The sequence below is a fragment of the Salminus brasiliensis genome, chromosome 21 (assembly GCF_030463535.1).
Source record: "Salminus brasiliensis chromosome 21, fSalBra1.hap2, whole genome shotgun sequence".
NCBI classification, from domain to species: Eukaryota; Metazoa; Chordata; class Actinopteri; order Characiformes; family Bryconidae; genus Salminus; species Salminus brasiliensis.
The window spans coordinates 2,515,389-2,535,746 of record NC_132898.1 but is presented as its reverse complement, the minus strand read 5'-3'; the positions used below and the strand labels follow the sequence as shown (position 1 = coordinate 2,535,746).

Genomic DNA, 20,358 nt, shown 5'->3' with positions numbered 1-20,358 from the left:
TTTCCCCCTGCAGTTCTTGGTGAAATCCACGACTCTGAATAATCAAATCCATCTGCTACAAAACTTTCAAAGAGCCATGAGATGCCCACAAGTGTTTGACAGTAAAACCGCTCTTTCCCAAAGTGGAAGTCTGGTGTGCAGTTGCTGCAAAGTATCTCTGTAGACATTTGTTTAAAAAATACAAGCGTTTGCGCTGTCACAAGTAGTTAAATTACTAATTTACTAATCTACCGATTAGGCTAAGAGTCATCCCAGCTGTGAAGAAAAAAAAATAAAAGGCTGAACTGTAAAAAACAAACCTAATAAGCCATGAGTAGCCATATTCAGAATGCTTTATTGGAAACAGATACTTTGGGAAGCCATAAAACATTTAGCCACCCAAGCACATTTCAAACTTTTTGTCTTGGCTATATGTTTGTTTGTGTTTGTTGAAAAAAAGAAAATATGGTAAACAATTCTATACACAATATAGAAAGCCTTTTTTTCCCCAATATACGATATTTATCATGATACCTGTACTCACAGACTAAATACAGAGTCTTAAAAACTACTATTCAGATCCTCTCCCACACTAAACACATCTGCTCCTCTGCATCTTATTAATTAATCCAGTCTAATTACACTGTTAGTAATGAAACTTGCAGATGATCAGTGTTTATTAAGCACTAACCGTCTCCTCCATATGCTTACACACTATATTGTGTATCAGAATAATAAAATATCGTCATATAGCGAGAATATCTTGTTCCTCTGGTGTCCAGGTGTCTCCTGAATACCTCTAGCCAATCACCAGCACGCCTAATGTCACACACAGTAGAGCTAATTAGCCGAACCAGATATTTGATGAAAACTACAAGTGATGCTTCCGCTACAAGAGCTCTCAAATAATGCTAGCAAGCCGTCCTGGGCCTGATGCAGCAAACCTTCTCCACTCTACCACACTACCACCACCATGTTTCACAGCTGTTATAAGAGAGTAGGACAGCCTTTGTTGCTCTTGCTTATGAAGCCTCGGCTGCCCAACACCCTGTCGCTGGGTTGGGGTTTGCCCCCCCCCCCCCTCCCCCCCTCAGGCCAGTGTCAGTAGGTACTTTTAACTCTTGACCGGGAGCCTCCACAAGCCTTGCCTTGTGTTTTTGCCTTGAGTTGCTCAGGCTCAGGTCGACTGTTCAGTTATCGTCCTTCATGTGAACCATTGTTTCCAGATATTCAACTTTATTCACTTGATCTAGGACCGTTTAGTCTATGCATGTTGTGGCCCTCTGATGTATAGTTCGGTTCTTGTCCACTGATACAGCTAATGTTTACTAGACATCCTGCACAAACCTTCGAGCCAGTGAGCTCCTTCTAGAGGATGTTGATTTGCTGTATCATTTTTGTTTTTGAGTTGTGGAAATGAGTACATTAGACTTTAGTATTTGTTATCCTGGCCTTCAGGAGCAAAGGAGCAGCTGGAGTGACAGGAGGTAGAGGCGTTTAGAATTTCGTGGAATTTTGACCTGCTTGAGAAGAGTGAGGGAAACTACAGCAGTAAAAGATCAGGAATGCGAGAGGGCTGAATTCTGTGCCATAACTCATCGGCCTGTCAGCTATTGTGTTGCAAATTTGGCCTTTTTTTGTAATGCAAAATACTGTCAGCATATCCAAAGACTGCAGCACATAAAGCATAATTCAGATCGTCAGATGTACAGTGGTGCTGAAAGTTTTTGAATGCTTTAGGAAAAAAACAAATCTGCATACATTTGACCGTAAAGTCCTAAACCTTTAATAACTGATGTTTTAGTGAGGGAGAACCACATCAAGCAAATGAGACAAAAATCTTAGGCTTGGTCGTTTATTTATTAAGGAAAACCCAGTATTACAGATCTGTGAGCAAAGCTCCATGTGGCGAATTTATTAACGAACCTTTGGGATTAGCAGATGATTTAAAGGTGAAATTAATATCCCGTGTTTTCAAACAATGGGGCGACGATCAGGTCTGAATGGACGGCCTTTTGTTATTCAAAGAATTGATTTATCAAAGTCGGATCTTCACATCATATGCTTGTACATGTAGGTGTGGATGTTATCATGGCATAATCAAAAGAGATTCTGGAGAAGAGGAGTTGATTCTCATCAGGCCTGGAAAACCATCTCCAACGAATTTGGACTCGGTCAATCCACAGTCAGAAAGCTTGTGTACATATGAAGGATATTCAAGACCCTCCTCCACCAGGAAGGAAAACGCTGCACTCCAGCATGCCCACCTTACCCCATCTGTGAAACACGGTGGAGGAAGGATCATGGTTTGGGCCTGCTTTGCTGCATCTTGGCCAGGACGACTTGCCATCATTAATGAAGCAATGATTTTTGTATTATACCAGCAAACTCTACAGGAAAATGAGCTGAATCTCAGGAGAACGTGGGTCATGCAGCAGGACAACGACCCTAAGGACACAAGTGGTTCTACCAAGGAACAACAATTTCCGGAAACGTTGAGCTGCAGATGCTGACCACAAAGGTTCACATACTTTTGCCACTCACAGATATGTAATATTGGATCATTTTCCTTAGTTATTCAAAGATAAACAACCCAGTCTAATATTTTGGGTCTCATTTGTTTGATGTGGTTCTCCTCAATCTAATTTTAGGACTTCTGTGACTTTTTAAGTCAAATTTATGCAGGAATCTGGACGGGGGGGTTCAGCAGCTTTCACACACCACTGTAGTTCAGAGTAGTTCAGAATTGAGACAAGGCATCAGTCATGAGATCACAGGAAAGATGCTCCCTCTAGTGCTTTACTGTATAAGCAATAATGGAAACCAGCAAATACGACAGGTGCCCTTGTTTGGGTTCTCCTAAGCAGTAGGACACCACAGTGTACATGGTTCCAAACGCTGTTTTACATAATTGCTGTTTATGGTTGCCATGTTTGTGACCGGCCGGCTCGTCTTTCCTTTGAAGAATGACCACTTTGAAGAGGCTAAACACAGCTGGAATTGAATAAAAGTTTGATTGAACAACGTTTGGTTTTAATAACCTCAAGCAACATCTCACAACTCTTCTGGAAGTCCTACTTTTCCCAATCATGGAAGTTAAGCTCTGCAGATCTGCTGGAATTACCCCAGTCAAGACGGGTTAGGACGCTGTAAGTATATGCAAATAAGCGCTCTCCAGTTCTTCACCCAGCTCACAACTCAGTTTCTCAAGCGCAGCCAAGCGGTTCCCTTCACCTTTTAACACTCTTGCGCAGTAGAGCGTAGGAAGTCGTAATAGCATACCTGTACGTGAGTTACTCTTCCTGGGAGGTAACAGTGCTGCAATTGAGTGCCTGCAGATGAAAGCCAGATACAGAAGCACTGGGGGATCCTCTCAGGTTGAATGATGTTGCTTTAGGCGACTGGTGATGTTTTTTTTTTTCCCCCTCCTTTCCCTCCCCTCCTGAGATCAGGCTGAAATATGAAATATGGCCTGACTGTTTTGTCTCCTCACAGCAGTCCTGTATGCATTAGAGAGAGAGATGGAGGTCTGCCTCTTTGCTGGGGAAATGATTCTGGAAGCCTTGGGTTCCATGTGCTCAGTGACCTCAGTCAAGTCCTGTGGTCTCATCTGCTGCTGCCTGTTTTTTCTCTTTTCTTTTTTTTTTTTCTTCTTTTCTTTCGTCCCTCTTTTGTTGAGCAGAGGTGAGGCTGCACTTTCCAGACCATACGTAGGATGAAGGACCTTCAGTACACTTTATTTTATTTTATTTTTTTTACATATGAACAGTGACTGGTTCTAAAGCTGGACCACAGGCATTACTGGTCATGAGATTCTGATGACTTCTGAACATCCAACGTCCAACTTTCTTCACAGCAAAACGATGCAGATTGTTGGCACACTGGACACACTTCAGCACATCAGTGTGTGTGTGCAGAGGTTTGGAGTCGTTCCTCTTATTTGGGACAAAACACCCAAATGTCGCCTCCTCTTCACTACTACAGTGAGTGTGAACAGCAGCATCCCGGTCAAATCGCCCACTGTATCGCACACTCTTCACCATGGGTCATCAGCTAGGCACTTCCCCGGGTCAGTGCTTCACCTCAACTACTTCAAATCACAAGTCCTTGGACCTGTATGGCCAAAGTTTGTGGACACCCCTTCTAATAAATACGTCCGGCTGCTTTCATTTGCACTCATTTCTGGCACTGATGTGCAAATGCACACAAACCGCTTGTCCAGAGCCTGTAGAGAAGAAAAATTGGGGCCATGCCACCTAATGCCAGGCATAAGGGTAGTGGCTAAATCTTCTGAGATGGCATTTAGCTGACACTCTTATCCAGAGCGACTTACAAGGTTACTTGTATTACAAAAGAGGGCAAATGTAGTGTTAGGAGTCTTGCCCAAGGACTCTTATTGGTGTATGGCAGGAATCGAACCCCAGTCTCCCACATGGTGTGGTAGCTCACTGGCAGGTAGTGGTGTTATCTGTTGCGCCACACCAACCACACAGTTATGTACTGGCTTGGTACTGGCTTGATAGACCTAGGAAAGAATATTGATGCTGTCTAATATGTATCTTGAAAATAGTGACTTTACAGGAGAAGGTAAAAATGTTGACTTTGAATGGAAGTCTATGTAAAATAGGACTGGACAATATGAATATTTATCATATTGTTATAAGTTTTGTTATTGTGGGAGGCGATATGCCTGTATGAGTATACTGTGGATAACGCCGGTGCATAAAAAGGCTCATAAAGGCACATTTCATTACAAACCGTGTAATCCGTCCTATTAATTCAAAGGAGTGAAGCATATTTTGAGTAAAAATCACAATACTCCGTATTTGCATAGCAGTTTTTAAGACTTTTTTATGCTATTGGTGCATTTTGTCTACATATTAATATAATATTACATATTATATTGCAATAAATATTGTATAAAATATCCTTACAAAAATATTCTATAACAGTTTCTTTTGTAAAATAAGAGTATATTCCAAGTAATTTGGGTCATTTCTATTGGTCTGTTCATCCAGAATTGTTTGCCCAGTGTACGCAGAAGCAGCTACAGGGTTCAAGATAGGTGGTTTTCATTGGGCAGCAGCGATATTCACATTAAAATCCAACCAACAAAAGGTTTTAGGCCGATCTGTTACAGGCCTGAGCAGCATAGCCACTTTTTCCAGTGTATGTACGGATTCAGAGCGGATCCCTTGGCTGTCTTTTATGGCGTTTCTTTTTTTTCCTTTCAGTTTGGCTAGACGTCCCGCTCATTAACGACTGTGAGACTGTGTCAACAGCAGGCTTTCTTCTGCTGCTGTCTGTGTAGCTTTTCCTAATGACTTCACAGAACCGCCACAGGTTTCAGTGTGGACAGAGCGATGTGAAGAATACCGGGACGTGTTCTGGCTGCGCTGTGATTCAGTGCTGGTTTTAAACGGGTCGTAGCTTCTGAAGCTCACGTCAGTCCAAGCTTTCCACGGGAGAGTGGAATTAAAGTAACCTATCGTGACGAGCTCAGATGCTCTGTGTGTGATCTGTGTGAGGACAGTGTTTTCTAATGAGATTTCTGTTCTGTGTCTGTTCTGTTTTACACTTTACTGTACATCCTGTACATCTGCACTCCTGGACACTACGGACACTTTACTTCAGTACCAATACAGTATACAATACACTTCTTCAGTATTGTCCTCTATCTGCTGATACCCGTCCCCTGCTCATCATTCAGTCCTTATTCTTTAGAACTGCACTTTCATCTCCGGTCGGTTCAAATACATATTTTTTATATGACTGTCTGTCTGTCTGTCTATCTGTTCATCTACCTGTCTGTCTGTCTTTCTGTCTATTTATCTGCCGGTCTGTCTGTCTGTTCATCTATCTGCCTGTCTGTCTTTCTGTCTATTTATCTGCCGGTCTGTCAGTCTGTCTGTCTGTCTGTCTGTCTTTCTGTCTTTTTGTCAGTCTTTCTGACTGTCTGTCTGTCTTTCTTTTTCTATCCGTCTGTCTGACTCTGACTGACTGTCAGACTGACTGATTCTGTCTGTCTTTCTGCCTGCCTGTCAGTCTTTCTGTCTATCTGTCTGTCTGCCTGTCTGTCTGTATGTCTGTCTTTCTGTCTGTTTTTCTGCCTGCCTGTCTGTCTTTCTGTCTATCTATCTGTCTGCCTGTCAGTCTTTCTGGCTGTCTTTCTGCCTGTCTGTCTGTCTTTCGGACTATCTATCTGTCTTTCTGTCTGAATATCTTTCTTCCTATCTGTCTATCTATATCTCTGTCTCACTGACTGACTCTGTCTGCTTCTCTGTCTGTCTGTCTGTCTGTCTGGTCTGTATATCTATCTATCTATCCGTCCGTCCATCTTTCTGTCTGTCTGTCTAGAACGCGACCAAATAAGCTAATTTCCCCCATGTGCATTTAAGAGAGCCGCAGGTTGGTGGCGCTGTGGGAGCTCACTGATTTATGAAGTCACTCTTAAAATGCTGAAATGATCTGGTTAAACGTGTGAGGTTGATTTTTAGGATTCTTTCAGGATTAGGTTTTTAGGGTGAGGTGAACCAACCGCTTGCCCCCTAGTTTTACTAGTGTCCCAATTTTAAAACACACTCTAAACAGTGGGTAACTGTGGGTGGAGAGCGTGGTGTCAGCAGAACAGGTGTAGACTTGTAAACATGCTTTTCCAGACCACCAATCTTGTCTTTATGGCTTTTTTTTTTTTTAGAGGTCACCTCAGAAGAGCATTGCATAACCCATTCAAGATGATTGATCTGCTAAGCTTTCTTTAGGGTATCCATTACTGTTAATTATTACTCTTCTATTACAGTGTTAATTATAGCATTTTTATAAGGGAAGGTATTTCCAAATTACGACCTGTCTGATGGGTCAGATTTGTTATGTTCAGTGTCTGTCTATCTAGTACACGACCAAATAAGCTCGCTTCCCCCATGTGCATTTCAGAGAGCCATTGGGTGGGGGCGATGTGGTGTCTAACTTATCTAAGCCTAAATAGCCGACTACCAAAGTCCAAACCCAGCAGAACCGGCTTCTCATTTCTCCTTGCTGTTCCTCCCAGCACCAATCGCTCGACTCTGCTCTCGGTCACCAGTTTTTATGGTCAGCGCTTGTGTCTGGGTCAGCAGTTAGTCAGCAGGAGCAGCAGCTCTGGGCTGTCCGATACTGGGTGGAGCTGTAGCTACCCGAGCTAGCTAAGCAAAGGCTAGCTTAGCGAGTGGCTACAGATCCAAAACCATGAGGGGAAAACCTAACTGATGAAAGCTTGATCATTAGTCACCAGGTCGCTCCCGTCTAGACGTTTATAAGTGGGCTTTTCATAAGTGGAGAGCAGACTGTTACCCTGCTAATGCTAAAGCTAATGCTAAAGCTAATGCTAACCAGCTTCTCTCTCCTGATTCAGAGCAGTTTAACAGTAGTAACGGTTTATTAAACCTTTATTAAATGATGGTTTTAAAGCTGTGCAGTGTTCACTTTGTCATTCTGCGAGCAAACCGAACGCTCAGCACATCAGACATCAGAGGGTTGCCATGGACGCAGTTGCAGTCGGTAACAGTTTAATCTGAGAAATCTAAGACATATTAATACGTCTACCAACCTACGGCTGTTAAACGCAGCTTCCTCGTACACCTGTGCTGAAGCATTGACGCTCCAGAGCACATTCGAGTGCACGTCTAGGAGCCTTGCTGCCGCAGAGGCACTGTATCGGTATATTCCATATTTTGATGCAGGAATGCACGAGCAAGGAGAAGTCTAATGGCAAACAGAAAAGGGTTAATCAGAACAAGGTGCAGAGTTGTTTTTCTGCACTTAAACAAACCGCGGCGGTCCCTGTAGAGAAATGCCACTGTGGCGAGCTAAAGGAACCAGCTTCTAGGGTTGGTTTCTCTGAGACTGGTTGAGCCAAGACTTTGCATTGGTGTTTAATCCACACATCCCATTTGGAATAGACCTAAAACTGGCCTCGGTTTAGTCCCGGTTCTTCACGCTGAAGCTTTCCCACCGTAGGTCCACATGCATGCGTTTGCCCTGGTGTTTATATTCCAGCAATGCTCCGCACATTCTGGAGAGCTGGGGGCTGAAAAGTACGTGTTTCTAGTGTCACGATATGAGATTTACTTTGGCACGGAGACGAAGACCCTACTGGGTTACTGTTCACCGTGGTGGCTTTGAAGAATTTATTTACATACAACTCCCCCAGGTGTTTGCCTGGCTGAGGGAGCTTAAATGGTCCAAACCTGTTGTGAGTTTTTTGGAGACACCGGTATGTGAGACGTGGCAGCAGCAGCCCAGGCCAACCTGCAGATTCGTTCCATATGTTTCCTGAGCGAAGTTTCTCTCGCCGTTCCCCTCGGTGTCCAACCCCTCCACCCCCTTTACGTCTGTCTGCGCTACCCAGAGCGGCCAAATTGTGATGAAGAGAAGAAAATTGATGCATTGGAAAAGTCTTTTCTCAAACAATCAAAGCGTGCACATTCCTTAATAATGGAAAAAGGGCCTCCTAATGTTGGCGTTTGGATGATCAGCTGTCGGCAAGCTTGCATCAGTTTACAATTCGGTGGAGTTATTTTGCAGGGTGAGATCTGTAGTAGGGTGGCGGTTCTCTGTTTAGTGCTGCCATGCTGTAGTAAAGGCATGAAGACCGTGCACACAGTGCACACAGCGCACACAGCTCTCACCTGCAGGAGGGAGTTGTTACAGTGTGCAGAGGCGAATAGCAGGATTAGTGTTTCCAGTGTTTTAGGGGGGGTTACAAGGTAGAAGAAAATAAAGCAATAATGTGATGAAATGGAAATGAACAGCAGATGTCTGTTTCTAACACTCGAGTCAAAAAGGCTTCTGTGGTACTGAGGGGCTCACAGCAGTGGAGCAGAACCGCTTTTGAAAGGTTCTTCAAATAATGGAGCTGTTTGTTCTGTTCAGATACTAAGAAACTCTTAAAGAAGAACTCTCCTTTAAAGAGTGAAGTAACTTTACATGTGTACAGTTTTAAGTCAGCAGCCTTCTTGACCACACAACTTTACTGACCAACAGCACATTCTGACCTCTGACTTTATGTTTGTGGGTTTATTCTAATGTTATATAGAGTTAATTACAGGTAGACACTCACTGACCACTGACTTTATGTTTATTTGGGTTTATTCTAATGTTATATAGAGTTAATTACAGGTATATACACTCACTGACCACTGACTTTATGTTTATTTGGGTTTATTCTAATGTTATATAGAGTTAATTACAGGTAGACACTCTTACTGAACACTGACTTTGTTTATTTGGGTTTATTCTAATGTTATATAGAGTTATTTACAGGTAGACACTCTCAATGACCACTGACTTTATGTTTATTTGGGATTATTCTAATGTTATATGGAGTTAATTACAGGTAGACACTCTCACTGACTTTATGTTTATTTGAGTTTATTCTAATGTTATATAGAGTTATTTACGGGTAGACACTCTCAATGACCACTGACTTTGTTTATTTGGGTTTATTTTAATGTTATATAGAGTTTTATCTCGTTTTATCTCGCCAATTAAGCCATAATGCATCATATTCTTTGGTCAAATGCTTTGGTCAGCTGTGTCCACTCAGTCTCGTGGCAGCATAGAGGTGTCTTCCACTGTTTGTTTGTTCAGCATTTCTGTAAGGGCAGTTCTTAGTTAGTAAAACTAATTAGTAGAAGGTTTTGTGTAACTTTAGAGACTCTGGAGATTGATTGCATTGCTTGTAAAAATGAAACCTAGTTAATTAGAAACGGTTCTGGCCAGTGCAAAGTTTTCAAATGAGCTATATACTGCATTACTTATAATGTTTATTTATTTAGTGTGATTTATTTAGTTAATATTTGCTTATATGAACCATCCTGAATGAATTCCTCCAGACTTCTACCATTTGTCTGAATCAAGTCTTCATTGTGGCTGACCTCACGCTGATTACAACATGTGGTCAAATATTTATTCTGACATTAGATTTATAATCAACAAAACGATTCCCATTAGTACTTTGTTGTTTTTACAGTTTCTTGAAAGAAGGGATCTGTTCATCGTTTCTGAGAGTTCCTCAGCCAGTGGATGGAGGTTTTTTAATGGGACTTTAATGTTTTAGCAGCAGTTCAGGAGTCTTTGGGGTGTTTAGCATAATCATAGTGATATGACTGTCATTGATTGCAGCCTTTATTAAGCACAGAAATACTGTACATCTGTAGAGTGTTGCTGTTGTATGGGTACTGAATCGTGGAGGTGGACTGGCTGCTGCTGCCCTGAACTGTAAGATTAATATCTAAAGCAGGAGCTCCATCTGGTGGTCTGCTTCTGAACCTCCACACATGTGTACAGCTGTCACATAAAATAAGGGTGTCAGAATTTAGAGACTGGTTGTGAAGCAGTGGTGCAACTGTGTAGAACTTTGTAACCGACAAGAACCGACCCATAGAACCATAGCTACCATAGTTTAAACCTGCTGGCTGCAAAACACTCTCCAGGTGTGCCATGAAGGTGAGCTGAGGGCAGTGCTTAAACAAACGCAGGTCTGTGTTTTAGATGTGAAGTACTTTTAAAAAACTTGACAGGTCTTCACTAGGGTATGAGTTTTTTTTTTTTTATGGCATGATAACGGTCTCAGAAAATATCAGGGTTTTATGGTATTATTAGTATTTAGTATTTCACAACTCTTCCTCTTGTTGTTCATCATCATCATCATCATCTACATTTACATTACATTTTACATTTACGGCATTTAGCAGACACTCTTATCCACTATCTACTACTACTGCTACTCATAATAATAATAATACAAATAACATGAACAATAATAATAATAATAATAAGAAGAAGAATGATGATGATGATATCATTCACATTGTAGGAGAAATAAATTGATCATATTTAGTATTGCACAACTCTTCCTCTTGTTCATCATCATCATCTTCTACATCTACATTACATTTTACATTTACAGCATTTAGTAAACACTCTTATCCAGAGCCACTTATAAAATAATAACCTCAGTTTGAATTATTATTATTATTATTATTATTATTATTATATACTAAGCCTTAATTTTTTCTTTACTATAGTTTAAGCTTTTTCTAATTTAGAGTCATTAATAAGTAAGAAAGCTGCTGTGAAGTGAAGCTTTTTTACTATTTTGCTTCCAGCTAGTGATCATATTTATTATGGGTTAATCTGCTAAATAATTTCTTTAGTAATTGATTGATTGCTGTTATAGAATTCTGAAAATAGTAAGAAATTGGTGGGATTCTCTGTTCAGTTGTATTTTTTTTTTATGTAATTTTAGTTTATTTTATTTTTTAAAGCAAATGTACATGGTATGATGACCATCAATTGTCATACTACAGAATACCTAAATAATACCAATGCAGTCTTAATCTTCACACATTTTATGAAATAACCAGTTTAGTTCAGATTGGTCCCAGAATACAATAAATGCATTGTTATTTTTAGTAGTTGAAAGTGAGCTTTACGCACATAATTAGTTTCAGTGTTATAATATCCACCATTATTATTATTATTATTATTATTATTATTATTATTAATAATAATAATAATAATAATAATAATAATAAAAATACAACTACTAACAATGATAAAAATGCCACTACTACTACTAGTAATAATAATAATAACTTTACTACTACTACTACTAATTATAATTATTATATAAAGTTATTTTTATTACTATTAGTAGTAGTAATATTATTATTATTATTATTATTATATTACTACTACTACTAATAACAATAATACTAATAATAATACAAATAACTACCAACAACAAAAATAATAATAATAATAATAATAATGATGATGATGATGATGATATCCACATTGTAGGAGAAATAAAACTTGAGCTTTTTATGACCATTTATGTGGAAAAACATTTTATTTTGAACCATACTGATGGTATATTAATATTTTCTACCATAATAATCACACAGACAAACCAACCAGGAAAGATTTATTTTAGACATTTGATTTCACACTGATATAATATCCAACATGAAATTAACCTGCAACATCAGGGTTTGAAGCAGAGATTCTGTGTGCAGGAGTGGACGGATCTCAGCAAACCTAAACAGTAACTATCGAAAGATAAACATCTACAATGGCTCCCAGTCTAACCCAGTCTAACTACTCTAATGCCAGTTCAGTTTTAAACAAACGTAGCTAATTTCCAGCAGGATTTCCTGCCCGATATCTTGTTATATATTTCCCCTCTGTCTTCACAACACACTTTTTCAAGTAAACTGCCAGTTCAACAGCAGATATGATGCACCGGGTTGCGCAGTGCAGCCCGACAGACTGAGGGAATCGGACCCCTACATAATTACAAGTTGTAGGGCGTTATTAAAAAGGGTGTTGAGATGCTGCCCTCCAGAGGAAGGATATTCTGACACAGTCAGAAACTCTCTGCTCACTTTCTTCTGAAATTGCCCAGTTGCACGGCTCTGTGGCCGGACACACAGCGGAAAGTGGGCGGCTGGACCTCCCAGTATTTCACTGGATTGGCAAAAAGGCTGATTCCTGTGTAGAGAGTCTTCTTGACCTTGGTTCTAGTCGGACAAAAGTCGTTCACTCCCACTTGGGTGATGCTGTTAGCATGGAGGTACACCACCTAACGGCGACAAAGAGAGGTTGCATTGTGTTACACATTTATCTTCATGCTGGATGGCTGTGGGCCCAGACACACCAAGCTGACGAGGACGAACTAACGCTACAACTAGGGGTGACCTGATGATTGCCTTCCTTCAGCTCACTGCAAAGACTGTGTGGACTTAATGAGCCTGTGCCGAAGGGAACAGCTAAGAATACATGGTTTGAATGTCTTACAAGCTACAGATGTCTTGGGTTTTGCTAAATGTTCTGTGTAAAAGTAAAGCAGGTTAGCTTGGCTTTGTGTTTTAAATATTAATTACAAATTAAGTGAATATTTGTCCATTAAAAAGTGGAAATAAAATCAGAATATTCAGAATTATTGGACAAAAAGTACAAAATAAATGTCTTAGCTTTCAGAGTGTTCAGCAAACCCATGTTCAATCGTAATATTATAGTAAAAAAGAAATTAATTAAATATTTTCTTGAGAATTTTTTTGTTTTATACTATCCAAATTTGAATAAAACTTGGCTACTGGAACTGGCCTGGAAAAACCTACATGCTGTGCTACCCCTCAGTTTTCTCCTCACGTGATGATTTGCAGCTCTCACAGTCAACACTGATGCTGATTCCAGGCGCTCAATCAGCCAGAATATCGCTGACAAAGACATTCTAGAGCCAGCGGTCTATGGGCAACGCTCATCCACAGACGACCACCAACGTCCTGATGGAGTCCGACAGTGGGCTTGGTGTGTCAGGGGCTTGTGACTGCACTGTCATTCACTCGTACTCACCCGTAAATACTTCAGCGTGTTCAAACCTGGTGGCACTTTTTTCAGTTTGTTGTTATCCAAATGAATTTCTCTGATTTTTGGGATACTCGCCAAGCTCCCGTTCTCCACGAACTTGATCTGGTTGAAACCCAACCCCAGCCTGCGATTGATTTTGAAACGCATGTTAATATGTGCACGTTTGCGTCTGGGGAGATGTTTAGAGGGCAAAGCAATCACCTCATTTACCTCAGTAGATTTTTGTATCGGAAAAAGTCTTCTACTTCAACTTTCCCAATTTTATTGTAGTCCAGGTGAAGTTCAGTGATGGAAGAGGGAAGTTCTGCGGGGTTCAAATCATAGTTTCATTCATATTATTATGACCAGCTGCAACTATCAAATGGTCAAATCAATTGTGGTCACGTGATGGAAACATTACCTTTTGGGATGGCCGTGAGCTTCGCCTCTGCAATTCTCAGATAGAGGGTTGCCATGTCATCGAAAGCGCCAAGCTCAATCCCACTGTTGGCAATTGGATTTGCAGTCATTTCTGGTGGGAGAAAAGTTTAGTGAGTAAACGACTCCTGATGATCCACCTTTCTGCAGAATTCTCTCATTTATCTTATTATAGATCTTGACTTTCATTAACTGGACTAGTTGTAATTATCGTCGTTTCTGTACTTTCTGAAGAGAACAGGCCTCCAGCTTGACATTCGTCAATGTCTCAGCGCATCTCTGATGCCTCTGTCGTAGGTTTCTGTGAGAGTTTTTAGATTAACAACCCCGTAACAGAACTTTAAAATAGTACCTAAAGGGTTTGCAACTTTGCATGTGTTCTAAATTTGACTGATTTGTCAAACAGTAGAATCATGTCCAGGCCAAGAGTGTAACTAGGGTAGAAATGGTGTGAATACTGTGGAAACCGTACCCAGAACCTGCAGGGATTGCATCCCTTTGAATGCCTCCTTTTGGATTCTGCTTATCTTATTGTCGTGGATCCTCAGCTCCAGAATGTTCTTTGGCAGATTTTCAGGTATTTGTGTCAGAAGGTTGTATGACAAGTAGAGAAGCTGGAGTTTCTCCATGTTTTTGAAAGCCTTCGGATGAATCTTCGATATCCGGTTATTGACCAGAAACAGGGCCTGTGGAGCAGATGCAGAAACACACAGTTCGTACAGAGGAGCTTTCATCAGTATGCATGACTTTCTGTCTTCAGCAGATTAGAACGTTATCTAACACTACGTTAATGCACTGAGTATCAGGTGTTGTTTTCTCAGGAAGTCGTCATTCCTCAGCTATGTTCTACTCCTTATGTTCCCTCTTGGGTCCACGGAAGCAAGTATGTGGCAACGGTCATTAGAACAATACAAAATGCTGCAAACCGCGAACACATGCAGATGCATTACCACACACTCTCCCTGTAATTACACATAAACTGTGTGATGCTCTTGTCCTTGTTTGAGCCTCATGTCTTGAGCCAAATAATGAGCAAAGCTGGCTTGATAAAAGCTGAATCGAGTTCAACATCAGTTACAGAAGCGTTTGCAGATGATTCATTCTGCTTACGTAGAGGTTAGTCAGTCCTTTGAAATCATCCTCCTTGATTTCGGTGATGTCGTTGTTCTGCAAGTCGATCATTAACGTATCTGCTGGAATGTCACGTGGTACAGAGGTCAAACCTGTTTGGGGGAAAACAAACAAGCAAACAAACAGAAACCTGATGTTAAACTTAAAAATAAACATAAAGTCCTTATTGGCAAGTCTGGCAACAGCGCCACCAGGCAGTTGTTTCCAGTCATACGAGACCAGGCTCCCTTAGGAATAGTTTGTTCGGCTCAAATTTGCAGAAACCTGTTTTTTTTTTTTTTCTGCCTGTTTTGGCTAATGGGCTTGCACGGATCTCCACATTGAAGAGGGTTCCTCAGCTTCTGGAGAAACCTGCAAGCTCATGGGCTCATTTTGCTAATCCGCAAACTCCCATTCATCTTTCAACCAGTGGCTGGTCTCCTCTTTTATAACTGCTTTGGAAACGCTGATATCACCATGTGAACAATGGTCCATGTTCATCTTCTCAGACTTCTCAGAGTGAGAACGCTGATCTGGGATCAGTTAAGGTTCACTGAATTCATTTAGACAGCAGATCAGACGTGATTGAAGATCAGTACCTTTACTCTGAGATGCTTGATCAATGTTTTATAACTAAACGACTCTGAGGCAACCCTGAAGATCTACCCTAAAGATCTACCTTTCTGCAGAAGTCTCTCATTTATCTTATTGCAGATCTTGACCTTCATTAACTGGACTGGTTGTATTCATCTTCATTCCTGTCCTTTCTATAGAGAACAGGCCTCCAACTTGACATTAGGCAAGTCTCTGTGGCTCTCAGATGCCTCTGCAGTAGATTTCTTTGAGAGTTTTTAGACTTACAACCCCGTAACAGGACTTTTTAAATAGTGTGGAACTTTTAAAATGGGAGATGCTTGATAAATGAAGCCCAGTGTCGCTGTGAAGAGCTGGCCTTCTCTTAATTATGATAACATAAAGCACACTCTTGAAAATAATGGGGCTACAAATGGTTCTTTGAGAGACTCCATAGGGAAACCACTGTTGGTTTCAGGAAGGACCATGTTGGTAATAGAGATGTGAGTGTGAGTTCGCTTTTGAACGTTTTTGAAGGTCAAACCACTATATTTAAAAGTTCTTTTACCAATTTAAAGCTTTTTCACACTCATACATCTCTATTATAGACCTGCTTCTTTACGGTTTCTCTATGATCTCCCTCAAACCCTTATTATAGAGTGCGGCTGCGTTGTTGGAACATCAGTGCTTAGCCCCAGTTTTATTACTAAATTATGCAACTGCATGGATACAGTCAGCAGTTTTTCCATTCATATTTTGTTCAAAAATAATGTTTGATGGTTCAGCAAGGAAAGGAGAAGTATCTTCTACCTAGATCTGAGCACTGCACTACTCTCCTGGAGCACTGGCAGCCAAAGGGACAATCTGAAATGAAGTTGTCCTCGAAATCGTCATAATCGCTGTCGTCGTCATCACGATCATCATCATCATCATCATCATCATCCCGGTCATCTTGTTGCATGATGTCATGGAGCTTCATCAGCTCCATGACCTTGATCGGCTTGTATGGTTTGGCATGGCAGAGCAACAGCAGGGTGAGGAGCAGAAGTACCCTCATAGTGGCGGTTCTGTCTGGGGGATTTTTGGGGACCGGTTGAGGACCTTCAGGACCTGGAGATGAAAATGATGGATTGATTTTATGACCAGGCGAGTGTTATTTTCCAGTCTTACCATCTCCAGCACAGAAGAGAACTGCTAATATTTGTATTTTTGTGGGTTGTTGTAGCTCATAGTCACAAGTATAACTCTAAATTAAATAACTGACATGTTTTCTAAGCCCTCTTCTGTTTTCCTCGGACTTCCTAAGGAACCTCCTGTCCTTAGAAACCAACCACCCTTTGAGACCCATTACTAAAACAATAGAAGAAAACACGCCCCCACTATTGTAAGTCAATGTAAGATTTACAGCTGAATGACAGGGGCTCTGCAGTTCTCTTCAGTTCTGGGTTGTGGCTGTTCTCGTTTGAGACTCCCTGTCTGGCCTAAACATTGATCGTAGACGGTTGAGTTTTTTCAATCAGATGATGTGAGAGGGGAAAAAATCCCATGGAGGAGCGGGGTGTCTCTATCCACCCCTACAAAAAGTTATCCAGCAGCAGCAACAGTGGTGGTGGCGGTGGTGGGCAGCAAGAATGTCTCTCTGAGATCCCACAAGATTACTGTAGCATACCACTTTGGTGGAAGGCGCCTCTTCTGCTATGGCTGTTGGTCAATTCAAGCTATCACTAAATTGTAGGGTGCTATGTGAAGACTCCAGATCACAATTGGTTGGCCTTTTGCTTTTTTTTTTTTTAATACTCCCCTCCAGGACCACCCCTTAAACATAGTAGTTTCTAGTCATTTCTATTGTCAGACCTTTTGTTCTGTCAGAGGTGATTGTAAATGGGGGGGGGGGGGGGTGTTCAGTTGAAGTCTCATTTAATTGACTGACCTTGGGTTCATCCTGACCTTCACTATGGTTATGCTCAAAAGTCTTGGGCCACCATTACTTGTTTACATTACAATACATGCAAATAAGCAATACTACTGTAAAACTACTGCTCTTCTTTCCAGTTTTCTTCCAACACCCAGTTTATCTAACCAGTGCTTTGTTAAAGCAAATCTGATGAGTTGCTGGTGGAACTGGACAAATCCATACAGTGTCTGGAGTTCGCCAAGAAGTCAGGACCCAAATCTGTGTTCTTCTAATCTAATCATAATCTAATCTAAAGTAATTTTCTTAAATAGAGTCACTGTCAGACAAAACCTTGCATCTCTGTTTTTGCCACAATGTAAATCGAGCAGTTGTTCTTTACATTGCCTTAGAATTTCATGATGAACGGACCAGTAGAAAGGCTCCAGATGACTTGGATTTACTTGGAATCAAATCTTTTTGCATTGACCTCCATTGAAAGTTAAGAAGTGGTAGGATGTTGCTGTTTAAGTACAAGGTTTTTGTCTGACAGCGACTATTTTAGATCATATATATATATATATATATATATATATATATATATATATATATGTTTATAGAAATTCCAGAGACCTTCCATGCTTTCCTGTATAGGCTATCCACAATAAGTCAAATAATTTGACTTCCCATATGCAGCTCAGTTCTGCATCCAGCCCTAACTTAACAATCTGTTTAAACATTAGCATCAAAATTTGGTTCATGGTGACCAAAATTAATTCTAGATGAATTTGTTATTTGCATAACTAATATTTCGTCTTTTTTTTTTTTTACTATCCAGACCCACCAGTGAACCTAAGCTTGTCTTCTGAGTTTCATGTAGTATATGAATCTATTTATCTAGTATAATCTAATATAATATTTAGAATTTAATCGTGACAGTGTGAACTATTTTGCGGCACAACGCCCTAAATGCACCCCTTCCCTTAAAATACCCCTAAAATATGCTTTAGTCTAAAAAAATAAAATAAAATAATAATAATAATAATAATAAACAAACTATAAAAGTCAAAACTATAGTAAAACAGTGTCTCAGGTTTCCGGCTGTTTATTCATAAACATTTTATATAATACATTTTTGTGATGCAGCATTTAGAGTCATTTAACTCTAGACTTCTAGTTCCCTTCACCACCACTGTAAACAGTTTTGACCGGACGTTTCCCTGAAATAGACGCTTCACTCCAAACCTGCTCTGAATAACTTTGATTACATTTGAACAAGTTAATTATTCATAATTTATTCAACAATATTGAACAATTAGTGTATCCCCCCTTTAAATCTCCTTAGTGTTGACAGTAAATGGTATAAAGTAAAAAAAAAACATCTTTAAAGGTTTAAACAGGTTAAATAACAAAACATTGAAAGTTAAAACATAAATTTCCAGTCAGAAAAGGAGGAGATGCTCTTCTCAAAATCTCTACACCACCCCAGCTTCACCCATGTGTTGTTAGTTAGAGCAATTAACTCTGAGTGCTTATTAAAGTGCGGTACTCTTTATTATGGGGAAACAGGAAAAACATCAGTATTAGGAAAAAACCTCTGAGCTACGTTAACCAGCTGTGAGAGTTATAGCCTGAGCACATTTCCAGGAATCTGACAGTATTATTATTATTATTACCATTTCAGCTCCAGCATGCATTAATCAGTGTGTTAATCACAGCGAGTTCTAGATAAAGCTCTGTAGATGAATACTTTCTAATAAACAGGCTGTTTCCATTATAAAGGAGCGCTGGACTGAATAGTCCAGCTGAATAGAGAATAATGAGTGCTTGCCCCTGTTTAAAACCTACACATGGTGTAGCAGAGCCTGGAGAGTGCAGCATTAACACAGATGACCCAATGAGCAGTCGGAACCAGAACCAGGACGTTCTGACTCCTACTCATTAGTCATTGATCGTCTCCATGATCAGTTACCCAGAGCTGAGAATTGACTAAATGCTTTAAATGTAAATGGGAATATGAGTTCTGTAGAAGATGCCATACCTCAGAACTGTGTGTAATCCTTCTTCAGCTCCAGAAAGCCTCCAGGGGGGACATGAACACTGCTGTCAGGATACGCTGCGGCGGCAGATCCTAAATTATTGCCCGAAGTCTCGTGAGGAAAAGGAGGAGTGGAATCTCTGAACGGACGTGAGATGATGTGAGAAGATGCTGTCAGCATGAGGAGCTATATGTGAACTAAAGACCTCACACTGATCACACGGCTTCACCCAATTCCGAGCTACTGCTGAACACACATTGTTACCGGCCATATGTTTCTCATCACCTCTTGAAACCTGGCCAAAATTGTAGGCTTATATGTTCAATGGCTCGTCCTTTTAAAGGTTCTTCGGGTAGGTCCTCACGCTGCTTCACACCGTGAGTGGGTGGCTTCTTGCCATTGTGTGTTTCACATGTATTGGAATAGTTTGGGGCTTGAGGGAACATGATATTGCATAATTTGTGAGGAAGAGGACGGGGGTGGGGGGGGGTGGTTTTCTTTTCCCTCTGAATCCATATGGTCGTGTTTTTTTTATTTATTATTATTTTTTTGACTTGTTCTCAGAAGTTCTCTGCTCTTCAGTTAAACGTTAAGGTATTAAAACCAGGTAATCAGTAAAACCAGACGTAGATGTTTTGAAGTAGCTGTAACGCCCAAGTGTCGACTGGAATGAACGTCAGTGTCGGATATAACGAACGTCTAGCGTGTTGTATAACACTTTTTTCCAGGGCATAACTGACATTGTGATTGCAGCAGCACAAAATTTTACTTAGGGCTGTATTTATGGCATGCCAAGCAGTGCCAAATATGTGTAGGTCTGGCAGGAGGCTTGTATATGATGGAAGTCCTCCGCTGTTAAACGTTTTAGTGCACCCCCCCTCCCAAACTGGTGCACCACTTAATGTATGTATGGGAGTAGTGATTAATATTAGTCCG

General features: G+C 40.6%; 2 protein-coding genes across 2 annotated transcripts in view; one reads left to right on the top strand and one right to left on the bottom strand.

Annotated features, from left to right (window-relative positions):
• Positions 1 to 20,358, top strand: part of cenpp (centromere protein P) — a 79,006-nt gene that overhangs the window by 36,470 nt on the left and 22,178 nt on the right. The window lies entirely within an intron of this gene.
• Positions 12,027 to 19,503, bottom strand: aspn (asporin (LRR class 1)). Its single transcript, XM_072665753.1, has 8 exons — positions 19,425 to 19,503; positions 16,303 to 16,602; positions 14,920 to 15,032; positions 14,282 to 14,495; positions 13,793 to 13,903; positions 13,603 to 13,696; positions 13,378 to 13,516; positions 12,027 to 12,604 (listed from the first exon to the last, which is right to left on the bottom strand). The coding sequence occupies exons 2-8, from the start codon at positions 16,547 to 16,549 to the stop codon at positions 12,404 to 12,406; spliced, it is 1,119 nt and encodes a 372-aa protein (XP_072521854.1). The 5' UTR covers positions 16,550 to 16,602; positions 19,425 to 19,503; the 3' UTR covers positions 12,027 to 12,403.

What these genes read in the sequence shown, in the direction of transcription:
- aspn (XM_072665753.1), bottom strand. Translation starts at nt 16,549, where the DNA reads ATGAGGGTACTTCTGCTCCTCACCCTGCTGTTGCTCTGCCATGCCAAA. An exon ending in AGTGCAGTGCTCAGATCTAG is followed by an intron (nt 15,033 to 16,302) that starts GTAGAAGATACT and finishes TCCCCCAAACAG; the next exon opens with GTTTGACCTCTGTACCACGT. An exon ending in ACACGCTGAAGTATTTACGG is followed by an intron (nt 12,605 to 13,377) that starts GTGAGTACGAGT and finishes TGTCGCCGTTAG; the next exon opens with GTGGTGTACCTCCATGCTAA.